This window comes from Mustela lutreola, chromosome 2, assembly GCF_030435805.1.
Source record: "Mustela lutreola isolate mMusLut2 chromosome 2, mMusLut2.pri, whole genome shotgun sequence".
Lineage (NCBI taxonomy): Eukaryota > Metazoa > Chordata > Mammalia > Carnivora > Mustelidae > Mustela > Mustela lutreola.
Window position 1 is genome coordinate 207,984,100 of NC_081291.1, and position 26,185 is coordinate 208,010,284.

At 39.7% G+C, this 26,185-nt stretch overlaps 1 protein-coding gene across 2 annotated transcripts in view; it reads right to left on the reverse strand.

The window, feature by feature from the left end:
- Positions 1 to 26,185, reverse strand: part of ADAMTS5 (ADAM metallopeptidase with thrombospondin type 1 motif 5) — a 48,695-nt gene that overhangs the window by 7,894 nt on the left and 14,616 nt on the right. The window contains exons 3-7 of one of the 2 annotated variants that reach the window (XM_059164531.1): positions 15,683 to 15,850; positions 6,550 to 6,833; positions 5,343 to 5,526; positions 4,807 to 4,982; positions 2,849 to 3,024 (exon numbers count right to left, since the gene is read on the reverse strand). In XM_059164531.1, the coding sequence (XP_059020514.1) occupies positions 2,849 to 3,024; positions 4,807 to 4,982; positions 5,343 to 5,526; positions 6,550 to 6,833; positions 15,683 to 15,850 (988 nt within the window). Of the gene's footprint in view, positions 1 to 2,843; positions 3,025 to 4,806; positions 4,983 to 5,342; positions 5,527 to 6,549; positions 6,834 to 15,682; positions 15,851 to 26,185 lie in introns of both variants that reach the window. The other variant, XM_059164532.1, reaches the window with a different exon arrangement.

Consider the following 26,185-nt stretch of genomic DNA (forward strand, 5'->3'; position numbering starts at 1 on the left):
ACTGATGGCTACACAGGGGTCAGAGTTTCCTACTGCTGGGAAGAGAGAAAATACAGTACTGATGTTGCTTATCCATTCAGCGTGACTCATTATTTTTAGTTTTGTAATACAGTTTAAATTTGTTACAGGACTTATTTATTTGAAATATCTAACAGCAAGAGATCATATGCAAACCTACAGTGGCTTCGAACAAAACCAGGAGGGATGTTGGAGAGAATATATCATCTTACATAGAAAACATACAAAGTGTAGGTATATATATTAAACATATAAAGTGTTTGAACAAGTGCACTCTAAAACCAATGGCAGTGTTAGGCTCTAAAGCCATGACCCTTTACTCATAGTTTACTCCTTTCCTGAAATCTTCCCCACCCCCACCTCTGCCAATCATACTTTCTAACAGTCATGTGAAAATATGTTCTGGTTGTATTCAGAGTTTAAATGATACATATCAGAGTGTAAAGAAAATAAAGAATGCAGGGTAAGGGAAACTGGTAGGAGAGCATTTTTTTAATGCTTATTCCTGAGAGCCTGTCTCAGATTCATGAGAAACAATTGGGACTGGCAGCACTTCCGGGGTCTTCAGACGGAGCTTCCCAAGGCCACGGCCAGTGGGAGGACTGGTGCCTTGATCTCTTAGCGCCTTAGTAAAATATGATTCTCTTATTCTCCTGGTACTGAGCAACAGAAGGACTGAGTTGCCATTTACTGAGATGAAGAACATTGAGAGAGGGGTGAATTGAGGTTATGGTCCTATTTGTGAAATGGCTTTAGCTTGATGAAATATTTTAATATGCATGATCTCATTGGATCCTCACAGCAATATGAACTTGCAAGAACATTACTATTAATTCCATTTGACTCTCAAGAATTCTGATAGTAAAAAAAACCAAAAAAACAAAATAAAAAATAAAAATGAAGTGACTCTCGAGAGATCACAGTCTTTGTAAATCACCGAACCAGAGCTTGATTACAAAGATTTCAGCTCCAAGATCAATGTCCTTCTTTATACACTACACTAGGCCAAGGTAATTTATCTGGAAACGTTAAACAGACCATTTGTACCACATAATATAATCTTGGTCAAATCAATTTGCAAGCTGTCAGGTTGCCCACCACTTATTGCTCTCATGAATTTCTTCATCTTTTCATGGGACAACAAATGTGCAGACACTGGTTGCCAACACAAAAAACAAAATGCCAAATTTACTATTTAGAAAAAGTGGCTTCTAAGTTTATGTAGGAACACTACATAGTACCTAGTATATAAGGTATTTTTTTTTAAAGATTTTATTTATTTATTTGACAGACAAAGATCACAAGTAGGCAGAGAGGCAGGCAGAGAGAGATGGTGAAGCAGACTTCCCACTGACCAGAGAGCCCAATGTGGGGCTCGATCCCAGGACCCTGAGATCATGACCTGAGCTGAAGGCAGAGGCTTAACCCACTGAACCACCCAGGTGCCCCTACATAAGGTATTTTATTTCCTACTTGATTCCTGAATTTCTTCTTCTTCCTTCCTTCTTTCTTTTTTTTCTGCCCTAAGATATAGACTTTGCTTTGACATTCATCGGCCATGCAAAATGAGATGAGCCCTAAACTTTCAGAGTCCCAGTTTCCTAGACTTCATCATTTCTAAGGTGTCTTGCACCTTTGCAATATATAAAACTGCAGTACACGGTAGACATGTGGGATATTTTATAAATAGAATTCAATAGAATTGGATGAATAATTACTAACTCACTAGCAAATAGGATTAGTAATGCATATTTAAAGTCAGAATAAATTCTTTAGCCATGCTATTTTTTTTATTGTATGAAAGATAATTTCCAGTTTTCCATAATAACATGGCACGTGATTGTTTTAATAAATCCTTATGGCTACTAGGTTTACATATTACCCTCCAGCTAAAAAGAACACAGCACACCCATCAAGAAAAATACAGGTGCACTGGACCAATACCACTCAGCCTAAGAGTGGTTTGGTGAAGAAAAAAGACAATCCTGCATTCCAGCAGACCCTTTAGCCGTTCCCTGATCCTCACAGATAACATAATATTTAACGGAGGGATGCCTGGGTGGATCGGTTGGTTTCGGCTCAGGGCATGATCTCATGGGTCACAGGGTTGAGCCCCTCATAGAGCGCTGGATCAGGTCAGTGGGGAGTCTGCTCGAACATTCTCTCCCTTTGCCCCTCTCCCCACGTGTGTGTGTGCATGTTCCCACTCTTTCTAAAATAAGTCAATAAACCTTAAAAAATATTTAATTCCAGAAATTGGTACTTTATAAACTTGCATATTTAAAATGAAAGCATAATCAAAGACCGTAAGAGGAAGCAGATATTATTGTACGTTCTTTATAGAGTCGATATAAACCAGGAGCGCTCACTATAAATGACACTGCTGCCTCCAGCCCTGCAGTTAACTGACGTTTGCAATGGGACATGTCTTCTCAAGAAAAATACAGCTTAGTGAAAATGTGTCTGTAAAATGAAATAATTATGATAGAAACCAGCCGTCCTTCCCTAAATGAGGTTTCAGGAATAACAGATCTGCCAGAAATCGCTAGTGGGGATTTCACAGCCTTTTTGTTTTCGGTGCTCGCATGCTGTAAGATCTTGACCTCAGAGCCACGCAGTTTCTCTGCTTCCAGAAGCCGTGGGAGTTTGCACTCTGCAACCAGAGCTTTCTCACGCCCTCTTTGGTTGTCATACGTAGGATATGTTACTAGGGCCATGCTGGACCTCCTCCCAGAGACACCTTACGATGTAACACAAGTCCTCTTTTCTCAGTGGTGCAAGTCTAAAGCCTCGCTTGATGCCTGTCAGGGCAATGATTCTCTCACCTTACCTTTTTTTATTGAAAGTTCCAATCACCTTTGTGCAGCTGGAGTTGTCTCCCCCACACACGGCACACTTGTCATACTGCAGCTTTGAGCCGATGATGCCATCACAGCCGGTGCGTACACACTTGCCCCGGACACAGACGGAGTTACTATACGGCCTGCATTCGGTCCCATCTGTCACCTGAATAACAAGGACCCCGTTAGCAATGGGAAGGTACCTGTGCACAGGTACTTGGTTTCCATGGTAAAACAGCAAGTTCTAATTTGTGGAGTTTTGTGTTTGATAGGGATAGTGCATCGAAAAATAACCAACCAACCCCAAACCCTAGTGGCCTGAAAAATCCTGATGTCTTGCCAGAAAGCAGATTTGGGATAAATCTGGGTTATGCCCTTTTTCTCTTGAGCTTAATTCCAAATATGCCAGGAGACCTAAGGTACCCATTTCCCTTGCTGCTGTGTGAAGCACAGTCCCCAGGACGATTTCCCTTAGCCTGGGGGACTTGTCACTTGTGTGGAGAGCAGAAAATGAACATGCTCCAGATTGTGGAGATCCTTCTTTGTGGCATGATTGTTACTATAGAAATAGATTTGAAAATCTGAAATTGACATTCAAAACCTTGTTAATGGCTGGAAAGCATTCCCTATCGTGCGCTGAACTGTCAGATGCTGAAATCGAGACCAACAAATTAGCGTAGAAAGAGTTTGGGGAAGTCAGAGGAAAGTACTTGCTGGGAGACTCTGACTGTATGTTGAGTAAAGGAATCAGTATGTTCTTAAAAAGCAGTTATGGGGGCGCCTAGGTGGCTCAGATGGTGAAGCACCTGCCTTGGGCTCAAGTCATCATCCCAGAGTCCTGGGATGGACCCCGTGTCGGGCTCTCTGCTCAGCAAGGAACCTGCTTCTCCCTGTTGCTCCTCCTACTGGTGCTCTCAGTCTCTCTCTGTGTCAATTAAATAAATAAAATCTTAAAAAACAAAAAGCTAGTTGTAAAATAGTCCATATATGGACTCTCTGGTTTGTACATGTGAGTATATATAAGAAATATATACGGTCTTGTATGTAAATAAACAGATGTACTTTGAACTTGTGTATATACAACTCTTTTCATGTGCGTGTATGTGCGTGTGTGTATGTGTGTGAACCGAAGCAGGACACACGTCAACAGGCTCACAGCTCTCTGGCTGGTGGCAATGCCAGCTGAAATTTCTGCTCTTATTCTTTGTCCTATTTTTTAAGTGAAAATATATTATCTTGCAATAAAAAGACAAAGTATTTTAAAATTACTTAAGTTGGATGTTAACTTGTTTTTCAGTCATATTTCACACATATCTGGAGGCCAAATTCAGATTTTAAATGTAGCACCTGTTTATAAATTAGAAAAAACATTATTTTATGTTGCTTCGTAACACCAATTGTGAGAAATAAAACTTAGTAACTTAGAAAATGCTGTCCTGTGAAAAATAAGGGATAATTTCACATGCATATATTACAATGTCAATACCTATAAGGACATTGGTTCATATTAAGGGTTCAAGACATTTAAAGGTCTGGGTCAGAGATGATGATCTTGAAACCTATTTTCATAAGTCACCAAAGAAATTCTTAATTAAATGATAGAAAAGTAGAGAGCTTTCTTGCTTTCAGTTTCCTTTACCAAAGTACTGAGGAAATTCAGGTTGTTTTCATGGCAGTTTTGAAGTGAAGGTCACACCTTACCTTCCCTGACAGTTACAACTTTTCCAAAATAGCTTTTAAAACATTAACTTGTTTTGTTTACAGGATATTTTTTGTTCTTCATATAAGTTTTGCAAATATAGACACTACAGAGATGAAAATAAAACCCTCCAAAACTTAGTCATCCAATAAATAATGACGGTTGATATTTAGTATCTCTAGGCTTTATTCTACCAAATAATTTCTGGCGAGGACGCTTGCTGTTTCTGGACAGTCGGTGTGCGGTTACCTTTGGAGAAAACACCACGTAGTAACCAGTGCCCTTGGCTCTGCAGGTCAGTTTGCACACGTCTCCCAGCAGGACGCCTGCATATTTGGGGACCCACTCCACAAATGTTTTGACTCCTTTGGCGTCAGACTGATACCCATTTTTGGCCTCACACTGCTCGTGACGAAAAGATTTACCTAAAAAACAAACAAGTCATGTTATTACTTTGTTTCTTCTGAAACTCAGGCATAGTCATGTGCATTTGAGTAATTTTAACATGAAGATGAGAACTTTTTTTTCATAGCTTCTTTACACACCAGTGCTGGGTTTTATCTGTACATGGGAGTTGAAAGCAACAATTATTTTCTTCCTACCCTCTAAATATCTGATTTTTTTATTAGTAGTTTAAAACATCGCTCATGTATTTGTTATTGATTCTCACACTGGTGGAACTGTGGAGTTCTCCAGGTGATTTCTCCAGCCCTCTCTATCTGCTACTGCTAGAATACAAATTACACGTGGCACATGGTGGTTGCCGACACTTGGGAGCAGCGTACCGTTAGGTGGGCAGGGCATGACATTGCAGGAGCGGTAGATGGCCCTCTTCCCCGTGCAGTAGCGGCCGCTGTTTCTGGGTGCGGGATTATTGCAGTGCCGGTAGGCAAACTGTACTCCTCCCCCACATGAGCGAGAACACTGGCCCCAAGACCCCCAGGACCCCCAGTTGCCATGGCTTGATGTCTAAAATAGAAAATAGAAGACATTTTAATGCAGAAAGGAGGAAAAAAAAAACATTCAAAACATATATTTAGAAATCACTTGCATCCGATGACATAGTGGAAATCCCGTCACAGGTATAAATTTTCATGGACTTGAACATGGCCACAGATATTGGACATTCTGGAATTATAGTGCAAATCCAATTCTAAGCAAGTCATTGCTTCTGCTTCCTGCCGCCCCCTGGCACTAGGATCTGGATGTTTCCCTGGCAGAACAGAGCACGCTACAAGAAAGAGTCCCGGGTTTCTCTGTGCCTTCTGATATGGTGCATTGCTGTTAATAACCACTTGAACCATAGCGAACTTTCTGTCAACTCTGATCCTGCATCTTGGACAAAATATATGATGCTAAAGATTGTGCATGATGCCTGGAATGGTTGGTTGCATTTACATTTTTTCTCCCTGTTTAGCATTGATATTCTGCATTCCCTTGTTGATACCACACATCCCATCAGAGACAGACCCTCTGTCACACGCATAATGCATTTGACCTGAGTTCGGCTTCAGTCTCATTAGACTAGAGTCCTTCTCTGTAGAGAGGGACTATGACAGATATTGAAATGCACCCACCCCCCATGCACACACCACCTGCGCCCACATCACAGGGGAGTTGTAGACTCTGGGTCTATCATTCTGCAGGGTCTATCATTCTGTAGCAGGAAGCAGAGACACTTCTAGAGGGAAGACTATTATAAACCCCTCCGCTTAGGACTGGGTGATGAATTTCTTCTGGCTGCTGTCAGAGTATCTAAGAATGCACAGTTGTAGGACAGTCTTAGAAGACAGAAGCACTGTGCCTTCTGTTAGTGCTCTCCTCGGGACTTCGAAACTCAGAGATGAGCCCGCAAATGCTCTGCTTGGGCATCTCAAGGAAAAATATTTTAACTGGGGAAGAAAGCCTTCTTGTGATAGTGCCCACACATGTCACAGGAATGGACTTCAGATCCTGTGTCCCCAGGCATTGCGTGACAAGCAAATCACTTACTGAATAATATTTTTTCTTGGTTTTGTCCACACACTTGCCCTGCAGGCAGATCCTCCCTTTCCCACATGGTGTCCCCTCCACGGCCGGCAGCTTCTTGGTGAGACACACCATCTGGCCTTGGCGCACCACGGCGCACCAGAGGCGGGCGCAGACGTCCATGCCGGGGCACACGGAGTACTCGGGCCCAAAAGTCAGGTTGCACTGCTGCGTGGCATCGTACGTCTGTCCGGGGAGTTCTTCCGGGCCCAGGATCTGCTTGCGGGGTAGATCTAGCAAACAGTTACCTAAAAGAATAACCAAGATTGACCACTGCTCTGTGTTTGGGTTTGAAGCTACTAAAATCCTGCATCTGAAAATTCAGTGCTCACAGATCTACAGGCTGAAGCCCTGGAGGAGGGCCTCCTTCGGGGCCGGTAGAGCACACCTCTTTGTATTCCCGAACCCCCTCCAGGATTTTCCGTGGGCTAGCTATGTGCTCTGGGACATTTTTAATAATGGCAGTGGGATGACCAAATAAAATTATTTTGTAATAATTAGTTGTGAAAATAGCCATTGTGCTGAGGGAGTAGGAGAAATTGTCACAGACCTATAGGAAATAATATAATGGATATAACAGCAATGACAATAGTCATAGTAAATAAGCATTTACAACTCTGAGAAAGAGTTTATCCATGTTGTCTATACTTTTGTCTACTTTTAGCTTTTCTCTTCCTCATGTGCCCACCCAAGTCTCCTCCCCATTAATTGCATAAACAATTAAAAAAAGTGAGACCTGATTCATTCTTGCCCTCAACAAGCATTTGGTCAGCACCTACAATGTTCTGGCATACTAGACATAGTATGATATTGGGATACTAGATATTGGGAAATACTAGATATTGGGAAATACATACTAGATATTGGGAAAACACACAAAAAAATCCAGATCTACCCCCTCCACCCCTGCGGTCTCCCACTAAGGTGGAGAAAACAGAAAAAATCAAGTATTTCTTCTGGACGTATGTGAATTTTAATAAAGAATTCAAGAGTCACAGAATAAAGGAGCAGTGGGCAAAGACAAGACATTATCTTTGATAATTTGGAATGAAACCCATCTTTTAATTCTTCTTCTTTGTCACCGTTTGGGTCTGTTCTTTAACACAACTAGTAGTTGTTGGGTACTCGAAGTATGTTGCACAAAGTTGGTGCTCTCCTTACATAATATGGGGGATATAAGGGAGTAAGTTTGGGGGAATCAATAGAAGTGGCCACATACTCGGGCAAAACAAATTCAGAAGCTGATACCTTCTTCCTCTCCCCTCAGAAGCTTCCCTAAGACTCCGTGACCTGTGGTTAACACCATGAATTGTCTCTGGGCCTACGGGATCATGCACATCGCCCTTCAGTTTCTGCCCACTTTTGTCTACTTAGGATTTTGGGATTTTCTCATCAACTATTCATAGTACTAAAAATTAAAAAAAAAAAAAAAAAACATTTGTTACACATTTACACCATTCTCCCTTTCTTTTCTTTTCTTTTTGTTTTTTTAAGATTTTATTTAGTTATTTGAAAGACAGAGATCACAGGTTGGCAGAGAGAGAGAGAGGTAAGCAGCTCCCCACCAAGCAGAGAACCTGATGCGGGGGCCTGATTCCAGGGACCCTGAGATCGTGACCTGTGCCGAAGGCAGAGGCTTAACCCACTGAGCCACCCAGGCGCCCCACCATTCTCCCTTTTTAAAATATATTCACTTGTTGGGGCAACTGGGTGGCGCAGTGGGTTAAGCCTCTGCCTTCAGCTCAGGTCATGATCTCAGGGTCCTGGGATCAAGCCCTGCATTGGGCTCTCTGCTCAGGGGGGAGCCTGCTTCCTCCTCTCTCTCTCTCTCTGCCTGCCTCTCTGCCTATGTGTGGTCTCTGTCTGTCAAATAAGTAAGTAAAATCTTTAAAAAATATGTATTCACTTGTTTAATCCTCACAAGAACTCCACAAAGCAGATTCTAGTATTTTCCTTTTCTTACAGATAAGGAAATTGAGAAATGGAAAAATTGGTCACTGAGCCAAGGTCACATAGCTATTAGGGGTTTATGCTCAGAATCTGCCTTCTTCATCGCGTATCATCTTGCCTCTGCATGTGGATAGATTTCCTGTTTTACTGTGGACCTGGCAGGTGTGTGGAGGAATCCTTCAAATAACAGATACTGTGTCTAATGGTGGAAACACCCAGTCTAAAGTCTAATTCTGGCCAAACACCAAGTGGCTGAGTGTTCTTGACCAAACTAATTAATATCTCCTTAACGGATTTTCAAGTTCTGGGAAATGTCTCTCTTCTCACTGTGACTAACAGATAGAAAGGGTGACCAGAAAAATACAAAGCAATGACAGTTGATACTATGCTCAACGTATTTAACAATTTTAGATATATTCGAGTCATTCTTTTTACTTAACAAAAGAAAATCTCATTTCAATCCTACTTTCCACTGAGACATGGAAGAGTCAGCATGTTTTAAGTATACTGCAAATATTTTCGTTCAAGTTTCTTCAAAGGGAATACCTTAGAATTTGCCAATTTGTGATGGAAGCATTATATGAAAATGAATACGGAGCAGAGTTCCTATTTAATTTCCAAGCCAGAACGTTTGAAGAGGTAAAGCTTCTGAAGGCAAGCCAGAAAAAGCATTAAAAATCAGTAACCTGCCAAAGAGAACTTTGGGAGAAAAACATCCAGTTAAAAGAAAAACATCAACACCGAGTCAATAGGAAAGAATGATAGTAAACCCTCACTAAACCTTGTTTAGTAAGATTAGGCATCGACAACTCCAAGAGAAGCGTTATCTTCATTGTTACATTAAAAAGATAAAAAAAAAAAAAAGGGACGCCTGAGTGACTCAGTTGGTTAAGCAGCTGCCTTCGGCTCAGGTCATGATCTCAGTATCCTGGGATCGAGCCCCGCATTGGGCTCCTTGCCCAGCAGGTAGCCTGCTTTTCCCTCTGCCTTTGCTGCCACTCTGCCTGCCTGTGTGCTCTCTCTCTCTCTTTCTCTCTCTCTCTCTGACAAATAAATAAATAAAATCTTAAAAAAAAAAAAAAGAAAAAAGAAAGAAAGGAAGAAGATTGTGTAAACCAGGGAATGCTCCACAGATTGCTGATGTTACAAGACTGTCAACAAATTTCTGAGACAGTGAGAATTCTCTCCAATTCTTCAAAAGTGCTGTTTTAAGAAACTCTTATTTTACTAAAAAGCACAGAACCGTTAAGACTGCACCACTAAGGATTAGCTGGGAAGTCTTCAACATGTGTGGGTACACGTGGCATGGATCCACCTTGTACGTCTCAAGCCAACATAACTCACCACCTCTTTGTGGACCTGTAGTCACTGACCTCTTTCTACCTCCAGAGGACATGATATGAGCAGAAAGAAATGTAGAATTCAATTTGAAATCAACTTATAACAAGTAGACTTCAAGATGTGGCCATCTCTTTAAAAAGCTTAATGCCACAGTAGAAGTTTTGTTCTGTTTTTGTTGATTTGAGTATAGCTGACAGATAATGGTACATTAGTTTCAGGTCCAAAGTATAAGTTTTAAAAAAATGAATCACACTTTTGCTTTGCTACGAAAGATACTGTATCTCAGCTCTATGGTTTTCCCTTAGAGAAAAGGAACTGGGGTGGAGTTCCTGCTTATAATCAAATGATTTATTTCAGAATTGCCATTAATTTATTATTCCAATGTTCTCATCAGGATGTGTTGCTGCCTTAGTTTCTGTTTACCCTATACATTGAATTTTGACCATTTGCAATAAAATAGGTATAGACCGCTTTTGCAAATGGAATGCTTTCATTGTTGTACTATGGAATAACAACAAAAAATAATCTAGAGCCTGATTCTGAATCTCATGGTATGAAATATTTAAAATCTAATGCTGGATTATTGTCCATTAAAAAAAAAATGCTACAGTTTGGGGGAAGAATGAAAGAGATAATCTGTCAATCTTCCAGTATCATTTGCCTTGAGCTCTAAAAGTAGCCAATCTACTGCTGACTTTTCTGAATCTGCTTGACTTTTATTCTCAACCACTCCTTCCTACCTAGTTCACAAATATTTCACTTTATCCCCGTTTAAAATCCTATCTGGGCTTTGTTGCCAACATTTTGCCTGTTTGTTCTTTTCCACACATTGCCAACTTTTTTTTTTTCTTTTCCTCCCTGCATCCTTCTTTTCTTTGTTTTAAGGTTTCCTATGTATAAAAATGGATAGCTTCCAAAAAAAAGACAATACAAATTTGTCCATATTGCCCTTTTTTTTTTTTTTTTTTTTTTGCCATCCGTGTTCAGTTAAATGCTTAAAGGTAAAAAAGTTAAAAAGTAAAAGGCAGTGATTTGTGATGGATAAACAAAGGAAAGAAAGTGGAAGTCTCTCCGTGGCCACAGAGTGTAGTACGGGTGATGGAAGGTGTGCCAGACCGCTGGGAAACAGCAGAAAAATCGTGGCTTTTTTGTACCTGACAGCCAGCACTGTTTGTCCTTCATTTTAATGATTAATGAAAATTATCAGCTCAAAGTTAGCTCTTCTCTAGTCTTTTCATATTTTCTTCTCTGTTTCTAACGCTATGGTTATTTCTGTCCTCTCTTCCTTTCTAATACACAGGCATGAAATTAGGCATCAGCCCAGATATCCACGGCATATCAGAAATCAACATTCCTAATGAAACTCATCCATTGCAGATTGTCCCCTTTTACTTCCAAGCACAACTCCCTGGCCTGGCAACTCAAAGTTCTTTTAGGTCTTTATTTGAATGGCTAACATGAAAGAGAAACTGGTGTATTATGGGCATCAGTGGCAGATGAAAGGTGGAAGAGAACACTTAAAGGCGCTGAAATGTACAGACCATGGTTGCTGATCAAAAGTGATCCTGGGGGTCTGTTTGTGAAACTGTCACAAGCTTTAAGGGCTCTGTTTAGCAAAGGTGATGCCAAGGAAATTAGATGGAAAAGTGTCCTTGTTAAAGAATGAAGCATAGCTGTGTTGTTGTTGTTGTTGTTGTTGTTTAACACAGGTCACCGTGTCCTTACAATATATGTCTTATGTGCAGACTCTTTCAAAGAACATATTTATTGTGAAAATTGAGATCCTATCATGACGGACCTTAAAATGTATGAGTACTACCTTAAAAACTGAACATTAAGATCTTATTTAATACTAGACTATAGTCTCCACGGACAAAGAATTCACAGAACTGGGAGAGCCAGGTTTCTAATAGCCTTTTATCTCCAAAGTTCTGTGTTTAGTGGATGCAGTGAACTTAGCTCTTCAAACATGCTGCATGTTACTATTTCACAGTTCTCTCTAGATTTTCCTTTGCAGTCTGTTGTCAAGAGGGTTCCTGAGCTGTGCCTGTTTGGGAGGTGGCCTTTTTCATCACCTGGCACCGTGGACTTAGGGAGGGAGCAGAGGCAGCTATCTTTCTTGGCTTCAAGGTTATAGGATTTGAGAAAGGAAATTCAATAACCTGCTTTCACTGCACAATTTCCTTGCCAGTGCTTACCTTTATTTCTGAGGCCTTGCCAGCTTGCCTAGAGCTAACTTGTATAAACACTGCAGAATGTCTATAAGGATCTTGGCAAAGGTGGTTGGGGAGGGGGGTTCCCCTGAGACATGGCTTCTCCTTTTCTGAATCACAAATCTGCAGGCACAGTTATTTTAGCGTGTGCATGTAGATTTTTCAACCATAACCAAATTGCTACATAGTTCTTGGAACTAAATCAGGAAACACTCAGGATTAATGAATTTAAATTTGGCAGTGGGAGAGTGCTACAAATGTCCAGCTACTTATGGCTAATAATTTTAAAAACAAATCAAATGATTTGAACTTAGTTGTGCTTTAAGACCTCATTTCTCTAGAGCCACTGGAGGTGAGAGGGAGAGATGGGTTGTTATCTATAAATGGGTTTTCCAGAAAAAGAACTCTTTAGGTCCCATTGAAAAATTCTGTAATTCTTGGGAGAATATCTCCTTCAAAATAGCAATGGTTTTGCAGCCTTTATATTAGTGTCACAATTCAGTTTTCCTCAGGAATTGCAAATCACTTTTTTTCTGAGTATCAATAATGGTATCATGTGAAATATGGAGATACCTTCGGGGATCATGGTGGTGTGATACTGTTTTTGACCCTTTGGGAAAAGGAGCCAGATCTCTGAACTGTCAATGATTCAGGGCTATACTTTACAGCTTTTCTGGTTTCTCCCTTATCATCAAATGATATTCCTTTTCACTCTCAGTCTATCTGTCTGAAGTGCACCCCCGGACCCCCTACCATAACTATTTCATTGCTTAAATCGTTATGGCCTATAAAATTAGTGCAGAAAAAGAGTAGAACTATTTCTATTAACTCAATGAATGGCTTGGGATGGAAGTCTGAGTCATTTCCTAGGAGCAATGTAAAACAATTTTACTACATGGTTTTTTGGTATCAGTGGAGTCTTCTAAGAAAGATGTGCTTCTTTTCCTTTCCTCTAGGACTTTGATGCTCTCCCTGGTTCTCTCGTAAGCTCTGAAGTTGAAATGTCAGAGCCTCAAACATCTCAAAATTGTGTTTATTAGTTTCTATCATCACACTTCCACTTTAACTTAAGTCAGTTTTCTGGTGACGGGGTAAAAGTTACTAGATTATTTGAATTCATGTTTAAATGACAGTGCTTAGAGCATACCACTGTTTCAATATCTGTGAGAACTGTTTTCAAATGAGCATAGTTGAGCTTGGCTAACCCTAACCATGGTACCATTGCCTTCTTTGGCTTTCCATATTCTGAAATGACTTCATTCATTACAGGCTACTGATAAAATTAGTGTGTGTGTGTGTGTGTGTGCACGTGTGTGTGTGCGTGTTTTGGTTGTAACACAGGACTGCCTAAACAATATATTAAAAAATGAGGGTCTAAACTTGATGAAATGAGTTAATAAGTAGGCTTATCAGGTATTTATTGTTCCAAGAATTTTGCTAATTTAATCAGTTTATTCAACATATCCATGGGAAATTCAGAAAAGATTATATCAGTGCCAGTAAACAAAATCCACCTCTACTAGATGTATGTTCCTTGGTTGTTATCTACCATGAGGATCTCTGGAATGGACACAGTGAGCTGTATAAAATATGTCATTTGTTGGAAAACTTTTAAAAAGCTGAGTGTGGAGACTTTTAAATACAGAAGTAATGTTAAGAAATGAAGACAATACTGAAAGCATATTTACTGCACAGAACGTAAGATCATGAATTCCACAAACATGAAATAAACGAATCATTCCAAAATTATGGCACAAAGGAACAAAATTCTGCACAGCATTGTAATTAGCTGACCTAATACTTGCACAGGAAAAAAAGAATTGGTCCCATTTTAGCCATAACTATTTGCTGCCTTAGCAACTAAATCTGTTCATTTAGGGATTCAAACTTTAGCTCAAACTTTTGGAATGTGTAATGTGTGATTCTGAAATAAAATATTAATGTTATTTCATTTTCAGAAAACCTGAAATAAAAGGCAGCAAAAGCAATATTAAAAGTGGAGACTAGGGTTCCACCCAAGAGGGACTTTATTAGATCCTGACTTAGTCAGTGTGGACAGGGAGATAATTATGTAAACATTCACTGCAGGACTTTATCAGCATTAAATCAGCATTGTAAATTGAGCTACACAGAAAATTATCACTTAGTATTAGTCTAAAGGAAAAGCCTAATACATTGATTCCTAGTATTTTTTTTCCTAAATCTTTGCATTATTGGGATGTCCTTTTAATGAGCAGAGAACAGACTGTATTGTGGGAAATTTTAAACCAGGCTAGGCATGTGAATTGTTTTTAGGAATAGGATATTTTAAAAAGTTTAAAGTAACCAAAACATTACTGGTTCACCACTATTGCAGCAAAACTGAGTTAATGAACAGATTTTTCCTCCGAGAGACTGAAGAACTGTGTGGCAGAATTCCTTTTTGTCTAAAAGAGTTGAATTCATCAATTGTTTTGACATTACACAGCCAAAGTTCAAAGTGGTCAGCGTGCTATAATATCTTAGTATTATGAAATAGGCCATAAACTTTGTGGAACTAGGAAAAACAACTCTCTGAGACTCTCCTTAGCTAATTCTGAACCACACATCATGAGATAATTTTATGGACAGTTATTATGATCAAAAAATTTCTGTCATATTCAGTCCATACTCAGTCTTTTGGAAAGAGACAAATTTTAAGAGAAAAAAAGAAGGAATGAGAATAAGTCCATTTTTATAACATGAGAAACTTGAACTACCTTGGCGTCTGTAGTTGAATCACTTGACTCGAACGCATCTATCCTCCTGTGCCTCTAGTAGTTTCAAGTCCAAGGGATGTTAGGAAATTAGCAACAGCTTGTTTTGAAGACTACTTAAGGGTCAGAATTTATTATTTCTAAAAACCTCTACTTCTTTGGTATTTTTATGTAATTTACAGGACCAATCCCCGATTTGCAGAATTTAATAAAATAGATTATGCTCTTGAACTGTATCTAGCGGGTAACAGTCAAAGATTTTCTTTTGAAGTTCTTAAAGTGTTTTCCCACCATTCAAATTGATTCTTCTCTTTCTGTTCTGCAGTTTTCACTCTACTTCCCGGAGAATCTGCTGTCAGGATGAAGCCAGATTCTTCCAGTGAATGCAAATCTAAAGAGCTTCCTTTTTGGTTTTCTGTTGCCATAAAGAGGATCCGACAGAATTGTCACCTACGTCTTAACCACACCCCTATAATAGGCATGTAACAAATAATTCTGAGAGTCATATTAATAGCAGGGAAACAAGATGTCTGCCAACATTCTCACAGGAAGCTAGTGGTGAAAGAGGGAATAAAAGCCAGGCTTTCAGGGCACTGGCGAGGCATTCTGTGTGGTCTCCCACACTGCTTCTCTTTTGAACTTTTCAATTCCAAAGCAAAAATACCATAGCTACAATGCCACCAAGGACGTTGGCATTATACACCAACAGACCATCCCTCTGCACCTCTCCTGACCCTATCTAAACAACCACTGTCTCAGGAGGCATGGTGGGCTTCATGAGGATGTCATAAAGTAACACTGGTAATAATCTCCCCTAAGTGTTGTTATTGAGCCCGTGTTGTCTTAAATGATACATACCATGGCCATCATCCAGGAATTCTGTGATGGTGGCTGAGGTGCACTTGGACCAGGGTTTGGATGCATCAATGCTCGTTAGGATAGAAGACATTAAGCGCTTATCTTCTGTGGAACCAAAGTTTTCTTCACAGAACTTGGAATCATCATGGGAGAGGCCAAGGAGATGTCCTAAAGCAAAGAAGAGAAGGAATGCAATAATGGGTGATTTTGCATTTCCACTTTTCTATGACAATTATACGAGCACTTGGTTTCCCATCTCCCAGCACCACCCCCTCCAAATGTACATGAGTTCATTTTAACTGCCTTCTCATGCACAGGCTGGACCCCCAGGGAAATTAAAGCTGTGTGTAGTCAGAGCAGTCACTTTGGGTGAACATTTAGGGGAAAACTGAAAAATTACATTAAGGAGTGGATGCTCCCATAATCCATCTGGATCACACATGCTCAATGACATGTAGAAACAGGCCTTATTTAGAATCCAGAATTGGCAACTGTGGGATTATGTCATAGCCCTCACTACATATTATTCTGATTACTTGTCTAATTTTCTGCCTTCTCCGATCAATTACGAGCCCCACGAGATCAGAGAGCATCTCCTCCATCTACTGTTGAAATCTCTGTATTTAACTCAATGTTCTGCAAGTTGCAAGCACTTAATAGATGGTTTTTGAATATCAGTAACTTCTATTTTCTTGGCCAAGTTAATAGGTAGCTAACAATCTGAGAGATGATTCCCCCCAGATGACTGAGCCCCAGTCATCTGGGGGGAAAAGAAAGAGAAATTATGAATTTGCCGATTCCAGGCAAAGATAAGCTTGCTTTCACCCTTCCAATTCTTTCAGTTCTTTCATTTGCAAAGTTCTGCATGTTTACTAATCCCACAAAGGAATGATATATTTTGAAAACACACCCATTTACATTGTAGAAATGTCTAAAATACCAAGATGCCATCATGGAGTGTTAAAGCTTAAAGAGAAAACAAATACTAGAAAGATAAGACATTGTCCAAATTTATCAGTTTATCATTCTGCCTCGGTCCACCACACATGGTCTCTGCAATCCCACACTGCATTTCCAGTCTATCAAGCTAGGTATCCTAACCACATTCTTATCATCAAAATTGTTTTCTTATTATATAAGATTAATTTTCACATCATCTAAGGATAAAATGACACTCACCAGTAAATCTAAAATACTGTTTTAAAAAAAATTCCAAGGCAGTGGTTTGTATAGACTCTAAAAAAGCAGACAAGTAGATCTCAGTTGCTTTTCTTTTTTAGTAAAGCTTTATAGAATCGTACACATAGCATTAAAAAGGGTGTATAAAATACTACAGAAAAGTGATTAATGCATTCTTTTTGGGCTCCTGTATGCCAAAGGCAGGGACTTTTGGCCATGCTGCCAAAAAAAAAAAAAAAGGTCCAGCATGCAACAGTAAAACCCAACAGAGATGAAATCTTTCATGCCACATTCCAAGTACTTTTGGCCAACTTGTTAAATCACCAACACCTCGTAACAAAATTGTCCACTGAAGCAGCTGCTTGCTGCTATGGCTGAAGTTAAGTAGCTAGGGCTCGGTGACCTTCCAAAGCTCCACATTTTTATGGTATTTATGCAGTTATTTACTTCAATAGCATTTGCCAACCTAGCAAGTTTTCGGTGGGAAACCGTCCTGCTCTCACGTTTTATTTGCTCAGTAGCACGAATGCGCATCAGAGTCTGTGAAGTATGGCCCAAGTCATATGCAACAGACTGGCAGGGCTTCGTCCAAGTTTTGGGTGGTGTGTTGATTTCTTTTTCCTGCAACCCACAGGTCAGAAAAAACCCGAACATTTCATCATGCCCGGCTCAAAATGACTTGAAGTTACTTGGTACGTCTAATTCTTAGAAGAGGCACTCTGAGAAGGCACCCTGTGCTCCTTGAACTTTTCGACCGTAGAATCTTTATCAGCTACCATTGTGGGATTTGTGTGGAAGTTTCACACCTGGGTTTTTTTCCCTGGCATAGAAAAGAAAGAGGGAAAGTGGCCTAAGGTGACCTCTGCCACATAACATTTATTTGAATCCAGGTTTTGTATTTTAGAAAAGTATGTGACTTCTAATTCTAGTTCATAAGATCGCCATATTTACTTAACAAAGCAATAGTCTTTTCCTCCATATATATGTAAATAATTAGCACTTTCTAGATGAATATTTTTAGGATTTTATTTATTTGAGAGAGAGAGAGAGAAAATATGAGCAGGAGGAGGTACAGAAACAGAGGGAGAAGCAGACTTCCCTCAGAGCAGGAAGCCTGACATGGGGCTGGGATTATGACCTGAGCTGAAGGCAGATGCTTAACCAACTGAACCATCAAGTGCCCCTAGATAAATTTTTATTATAGCATCCAAGTGATTTTCACTTCCTTTGGAGGATAAGTTTCAGATTTCTGGTTTAAAATACAGGCCATGTATGGGCACCTGGATGGCTCAGTGCGTTAAGCCTCTGCCTTCAGCTCAGGTCATGATCCCAGGGTCCTAAAATCGAGTCCTGCATCAGGCTCTCTGCTTGGCAGGGAGCCTGCTTCTTCCCTCTCTCTCTGCCTCCCTCTCCACCTACTTGTGATCTCTCTCTGTCAAATAAATAAATAAACTTTTTAAAAATAAATAAATAAATAAATAAATAAATAAAATACAGGCCATGTCGCAAACACCAAATTCTCTTTGAGAAATCTGGCAGAGTACCTCAAATTTTTCTTTCATACAGAAAGAGGAGGCATCTAATTTTATAAAGATTTCAATTATATAAGGAAAGCCATTTATTTAAAAATATTTTGGTACAGTTTTATGAATCTTTTGGCATGTGACTTGGCATAATATTGTGAATTTTATGCTCCCTAAATTTGCTAATTTATCAATGTAACTTAATTGCTGCCAAAGATACATATAAGGTATTTTTATATGGACAACCAAAAAGTTTGCCATTCTGAGCATGAACAAACCTTAGTTTCACTTCAACAAGAACTAAAAGAAGATGTGAATTTTGTCAGTTCTGCAAAGTGAGTCAGGAACGGGCTGCTTGAAGGTCAACTGAGAGACAGACTCTTTGGAGGAATGTTTTGTCTTCCATGAAGAAAGTCTGTCAGCTTGCTGGGAGAGGCATGCTCTCTCAAGGACACCAGGAGTCATGGTTAACGTGAAGAACATTTAAGCACCCATGGAAACAGGCAGCTAGTTCCAGTAACTGCAACCAGGACACAGTGAGAGAGACCCATGTGACTTCCCTTCAGGAGCTGGACAGGAATTAAAATGGAAGATCAATGGGAGGGACGTTTGGATGCTCTTCAGGAGGAACGTGACAGCCATACTAAGGGCTGGGAACAGCAAAAGAGTTGGTTATTTTCAAATGGGATCCCCCAATCAAGATGCTAAGACATCTAATGTTGGTCTGAAATTTGCTCATATCTTTGAGCAAGAAATGGCAAGATATATACAAAGGCACAAGCTGTTTTAAAAAGACATTCACATTAGAGAAAACACACCATGGTGCTAAAAGATTATGAACAGAAAATCCAGAAATCCAAGAAATTTAAACTATAATGTTGTAGCTGACGATAATACAGTTCAAGCCGGTGTTGTGAAAGGCTTAATCAGAATGCATCATGATGTCACCAATCTCCTAGGACATCTGCCTTTTGCAGTGAGAGTTTGTTCATCAATCACCCACAGAGATGTTTAAAATCACAGGTGTGGGTTAGAGACTAAGCATTTTTCCACTAAGCAGCCTCTAGCAGGATTAGCACAGCTGGGATTTACAAAATATGTTCCAGAGAATAAGACAGCATGGGAAGAATATAAAGAATTGTTGGAGAGAATGTTTACAAGCCCTAAATTAACTGGTTGTTTTATCGAGCTGTATCTCATGATGAGTTTTTGGAACAACACAGAGCAGAGTTAGTTGAGACGTGAGGTCCTTGGAGGAGGCAGGGTGACAGGGCCATGAAACCCACAAAGAAAGGCAATATAGATATTTCTTTCTTGAGTCCATGTAGAAAAGAGGAGTGAAGAGAAGTCAGAGCAATTTTGAAGGTAAGAGTTTTGAAGAAGCTCAACCAAGCTCAGGCAGTAGAACCATCCTGAGAAGCAACAATGCAGGTACTAAATTTAAGAAGGCAGTTCCCTGTCAGGGTTTCAAGTAGAGGCCCCAAGGTCTTGCTCTAAGGACGAATTAGTATTTGTATTTTTATTTGGAGGTATTATTATTCTGTGATTAGTAGAAATGCAAAAGACTGAAGACCAGTTTGTCGGCTTAAAGTAATCTCGCTCATGATGCTGTCTTTCTTAGTCAATCATTAGTTCTTGATTGGTGTAATTGGTAACCTCTCATCTCAAATCCTGAGGAGATGAAGGAACCAACACACTTGAGTAGTGGATGCACTAGTTAATAGCATTTGTATTTATATACAAAAGAAGGAAATAAAAGGTATTATAGGAGTCAGAGGGAAATTCAGAGAATAATGCAACCGTGTAATCCAGTATTTTCCCACGTGATGCAGACCTCAGAACTCTATCTTCCTTTTTGAAATCATTTGTAAAAATCAAGATGTAAGTTGAAAATGCTTTTGGAGAAAATACTGATCTATTCTTAATAGATATTAAATCATATCACAAATACAACAATCTTGCTAACGAATGTCCATCACACAAAGTGACATCAGGAACAAGTTTATTTGGATAACATTAAGGAAAGGAATTTCACAGTAAATTATGTCAAAGCAAGGTCTCTAGGATAAGAGTCTGAATTATATTGTTATCGCAGGATTAGCCAATAATTAGTCAATGATAATTTCTCTAGTATGATAATTACCTTCTTAAAGGCAAATGGCAACATTAAATTAAACTAAAGGCAACATTTCATTAAATACATTTCATCACTGATATTCACAATATAGACTTAAAAAGTATTTTGCCTCCTTAAATTCACAAATGAATCTGATGTTAGAAAATCTGAGATCATGTACACTGGATGAAGACACGTAACGAGAAAGGAAAATATTGGTCCAGCTTTTTATTCAGCTCAGGTGTTACTGTACCACAAGGGCTGACTTATCACATTAACCTCAGGAAGGAAATCTGTTTGTTTTTCTAAACTTTGGTCTGAAAATTAAACAGAATTTCAAACTCTTGTCTCTTGACCCCAACTGACCAATGAACAAGGGGACACAGAACCACATCCTAAAAAAAAAAAAAGTCACAAGCTCTGTAATGTGTTTACTTAAGAAAGCACTGCTCAGATGAAGCATCTGTTTCTTAATGAGGTCATGTTTTTATTTTACCTAATTTTCCAGCTGGGATTATTGAGGTGTAAGAAGATCTTGCCAGGGGTTGAAGAGTGAGCCAACAACTCACATGGCATCAGAATCCAGAATCCTTGAAGAAGAGATTCGGGAGCTCTAATAATTGGATTATACACGTCTATACACGTCTATTCAAATGCAAATCTTTATATAGAAGTGATAAAATTCCCAAAGTCCCGTTTCAAAACATTAAACATACATGGTAAGTACATGTTGTATCAATTATTTAATTTGGAAGGAAGAAAACTCAATTTTTTCACCTTATAGCAAGCTGTGTCCATCTCCTTTTGAATCAAATTCAGGTTTACCTCCTGAAAAATGAACACTAACAGACCATTATAGGAAAGCAGAAAAACCCTGGGCTTTAGAGCCAGGTGAATTGGGTTCAGATCTGACCCTTGTTGTATACTAGTTGTTGGCCTCAGACAGGTCTGGAAACTTCTTAAAAACACTTGTATCTCTGTGTGTCAGTTTTTACTTACTTGATAAATTTTGATATTACTAGACACTTCTGATTTAGGAGAGAAGGGGGAAATTGACTACTCATTAGAGGAAAAAAAAATCACGCATTACGTTTGTGATGTATTTACTTTTTATGCGACCTTCAACTTGGATTTCCACGCGTGTGACGGACAATCTCTAGGCCTACCCAAGAGGAAGGGAAATTGGGATAGGATTTTAAAAATACAGAACTGACACTAAACAATCTCTCAGTGCTGCTGGACATATTAGTATAGACCCATTCCCACCTTTCATCTGGGGGCTGAGAAAGACACAGTGTGGCCTTGCTCCAGGCTGGACAGAAAAAAAAAAAAAAAAAGGCTCAGTTCATGTTGATTAAAGCTATAGGTTTGGGGGGGTAAATACCAAGTTTAATCCAGTTTTCTTTCACTTCACATCTCACAGTCAGTCTTGACATCTGATTCTGGGAATTGGCTTCCATCTACGGTATTTCTAGGGCCTCTGCAGCTTTTCAAAACCCAGCCTTGTTTAATCTAATCATCCATGGGAGCTCAGTCACACGCAGATCAGCACAACCAGAGAACTCCGTCTAACCACAGCAAAACATGGGCAGCCATGCTGTTGCCTCAGCCACTTCCTCAGCCTCCAGCTGAATGTTTGGCTCTGACTTTTTTTTAAAAAAGATTTTATGTATTTATTTTAGAGAGAGAGAAAACACAAGTGAGAGAGCAAGTAGCGGGGGTGGTGGCTTAAGGGGGGAAGGAGCAGAAGGCGAGAGAGAAGCAGACTTCCCACTGAGCGGGGAGTGCAATATAGGTCTCAATCTCCGGACCCTGAGATCATGACCTTGAGCCAAAGTCACTTAACTGACTGAGCCACCCAGGCGCCCTTGGCTTTGATTTTCTAAGTTGACTGACTTTGGCTTAGGAAACATTTGGCGTCTTTCATGGTGGAGAGATTCACTTAGCACATTTTATAATGAACTACTATAAAGCCAAGCTTCAGCAAGTTCACAAATTATGGATTTCATTAGCCTAAATAAAATCAGATTGTTCCCCCTAGCATATTAGAAGCTGGCACAACATCAATAAAATTATTATTCTGAAGAACCATGTGGGCAGCAGGTGAAATCTTTAGTCTTACAAGCCAATAATAAAAGTTTGACAAGTTAAAAATATAAACTCAAAATGTAAACTTACATTCATTTGAAAACTTTCTACAGTTCACACTTGGGTTGTAAAATGGCCATTACCACATTCTTGCCTCCAGTCAAGGCACAGGGGTGGGGACCGTGTTCTTGATGCTTTAAAGCAACTTTTTAAATTGTCCTGATGATTTAAGTTAATGTTTACATATACATAAGAGCCATGGGGAAGACAAATTATTACTGCCTCTGTAGAGTCTATCCATATCAAAATCTGTTTTCCAGAAGTTTGTGCTGGCATCATTTGATGATATAACTCCAGAGTCCAGCTTTTTATTAATTTTTAATTTTTTTAAGATTTTATTTATTTATTTGACAGAGAAAGAGAGCCAGCATAAGCAGGGGGAGCGACAGGGGGAGAAGCAGACTCCCTGTTGAGAAGGGAGACAATATGGGTCTCAATCCTGGGACCCTGATGACCTGAGCCGAAAGCAGATGCTTAACCGACTGAGCCACCGAGGCACCTCATCTTTTTTAAGAAACAATTAGCAGGAAAAGAGATGTATCCACATTAACATGTGATCCAGGAAGAGTCACTTTTCATAATTGTTCATTGAAACCATCCTGACTTTTACATGATGGGTAGAAAAGGTTTAAGATAGGTATTTCAGACTTGCCGCTATTTATCTTACATGTTCATTTCCAAGTTAGGACATTTTTCAGGTAGAGGGCATAAAAGGCCAAAGGAAAATTTTGATTCAGATAGAACGACTTTGTATTTTCAACCACTATCTGCTCGAGGAAGCAACGGTAGAGCATTGCATGAGAAACTGTAAGTCGATTGATGAAAGCCTTATTCTTTTTTTTTTTTTTTAAGCTTTTTATTTTATTTGTTTATTTGCCAGAGAGAGACACAGTAAGAGAGGGAACACAAGCAGGGAGAGTGGGTGAAGGAGAAAAAGGCTTCCTGCTGATCAGGAGCCCGATGTAGGGCTTGATCCCAGGACTCCAAGACCATGACCTGAGCTGAAGGCAGATACTCAACGACTGAGCCACCGAGACACCTCATTAAAGCCTTAATCTTAACCAAATATATCCTCTTGCTCCGTATAGGAGAAATAAAGTAGAAAAATTACGGGAACAGTCTGGAAACTTTCTCCATTGCTTATGCTTTGAGCGCAGTCATGTATTTCCACTGGGTACACGATGCAGATTGCGCATTTGGGAATGGGCTCAAGAAGATTCAAGGCACTTGGGCAAAACGGAGGTCACTTTGTCACCATCCATGATCTGTACATTTAACCTCCCAATCTGGAAAGTGTTTACATATACATAAGTGTCTAATAAAAGGGGAGGGAGGAAATGACATAAGAATGGAGTGGAAGGGCAAGGGGGGAAGACGTGAGCATGGTTAGCTCAGACCCATATTTTCACGCAACAATCTAAAAATAAAGCACTGGGAACAGATCTGCCAGCAGCGTTACCAAAGATCACACTGGCTGCGGAGGCAAGACTGTAATTACAGACAGATGATTAGGAAATATTTTGTGAGGTTATCATCTCTAATTTCTTTAAGGCTTGTACTTTGTAACACATGCTCACAATATTTAGGCAAAAAGTGAAATTAAAGAATAATAAAGCAATTAGAAAATAGAGCACATGAAAGCCAGATCCCCTTATGAAAGGGAAATTAAGTCCATATCCTCCCTCCCCAGATCTTAAATTTCTCCGATTTGGCTATATGTAATGCAGAAAGACAAATTAAATAGGCAGTGTTTGACGGAAGGATGGATCATAGAGAATTCTAAAGAAGGAAATAGAGCTGGTTCAACCAAGACATTAAAGGGAAGCCAGGGCATAGTCATGAAGCAAAGATTCAAGTTTGATTTTTCACATAGAAGCCTACATTTCAGGGCACCTGGGTGGCTCAGTGGGTTAAGCCTCTGCCTTCGGCTCAGGTCATGATCCCAGGATCCTGGGATCAAGCCCCATATCGGGCTCTCTGCTCAGTAGGGAGCCTGGTTCCTCCTCTCTCTCTCCCTGTCTGCCTCTCTGCCTACTTATAATCTCGGTCTGTCAAATAAATAAATAAATAAATCTTAAAAAAAAAAAAAAAGAAGAAGAAGCCTACATTTCTCCTTCACCATTCCCTTGTAAAACTGTATCCAATCTTGCACTGTTAAGAAAAGTTCTTACCGTACATGTACAGTTTTAATAAAACATTTGTTCTCATAAGCTCCTGTCTTCCTACCTCTCACAATTTCAGGTCGGCCGGTGTCTACCCTTGGTTTAGGAATTTAGGAGGGCCAGGAAAGGTAATGCTGGAAGGTTCTACATTCCAGCCCAGTTGCCTTGAGAGTCAGTGCAACCCCAAAGAAGTTGCATTTACTGCCACGGTGATACCCTTACAGAGAAACCTCCCCAATGCTATCAACCTGTGAGAGTGGTTCACTGCAGGACTGAAGGAAGAAACAGCCCTTCCCTCAAGAACTCCGTAATCCCTTCCTGAGAAGATCAGGATTTAGGGCTCGTTATGGACAGATGATGATCAGGGTGTTGCTTCCCCAGTCCAAAATGAACCAGCCTTTGCCTACCAAGGGATTGAGAACGTTTCTTTTGGAAGTTCCATCACTCTGAATAATGGTGACTGATTACTGCTTTTGAAATCATCCCTGCCCAAATCCTCTTAAGGATTTGGTCCAATTCTTCTTAGCTTCCACCGTACATTCTGAATGTTGCTTTGGGCAGCTCTTGTGTTTCTCCCACTGACATACCACCCCCCCCCCCGCACACTGATAGAGATAGGTAAGAAATACTGATTAAAGATCTATATTCGGCTGGTTATTATCAGTTTAATAGGTATGAATGAGAGATAGGTGAAAACATACTCCCAGGGGCCAGAAGCTCAGTTGGCGTACGTGTTTTTAAAAGTTTTTCGGATATACCGGGTCTTCTAGAGAAGCACACCAGAGTCACACCTTATTGTTCGCCTGCCTTACATACAAGAGATGGAGACTGAGGATGTGAATATCTTGCATGAGACAAAACAGAGACCCCTGAGGCAGAGAAGGGACTCCATCTTGAAGCTAAAGAAGTCTAATTAATAACGTGTAAATTATTATCAGTGATGCTGTTGGATGGTTATTCATGTTAAAGGTTTATGTTTTTGTGTCTTTTTTTTTTCTCCTTAGAGGGTAAGAAGAGTGTCAGTTAAGAAAATTAAGGTCACAATTAATACTTAGGAATTGAAATTTAACTACTGATTTCTATTTTCACTGCTGTAATATATTGACTTATACAATGACATCTTTGCTTTGAAGTTACTTTAACTTTCCAAAGAAAACATAGCAGCTAGAAATCTACCCCTTGTGAAATGTTCTCTGCCTACTACTAGGAATGTGAAAAAGAAGCTTTAGTTTCTCTTTAAAAATTATGGTTTTAGGTTAAAAGCTAAATCCGTTTAATAAAAATACAGCAAAAAAAAAGTATCAAACCATACTTTCCTCCCAAAAGGATGATGCTAAAGGTGATACACACTTTTAAAGCGAAACGAACTAGTTAA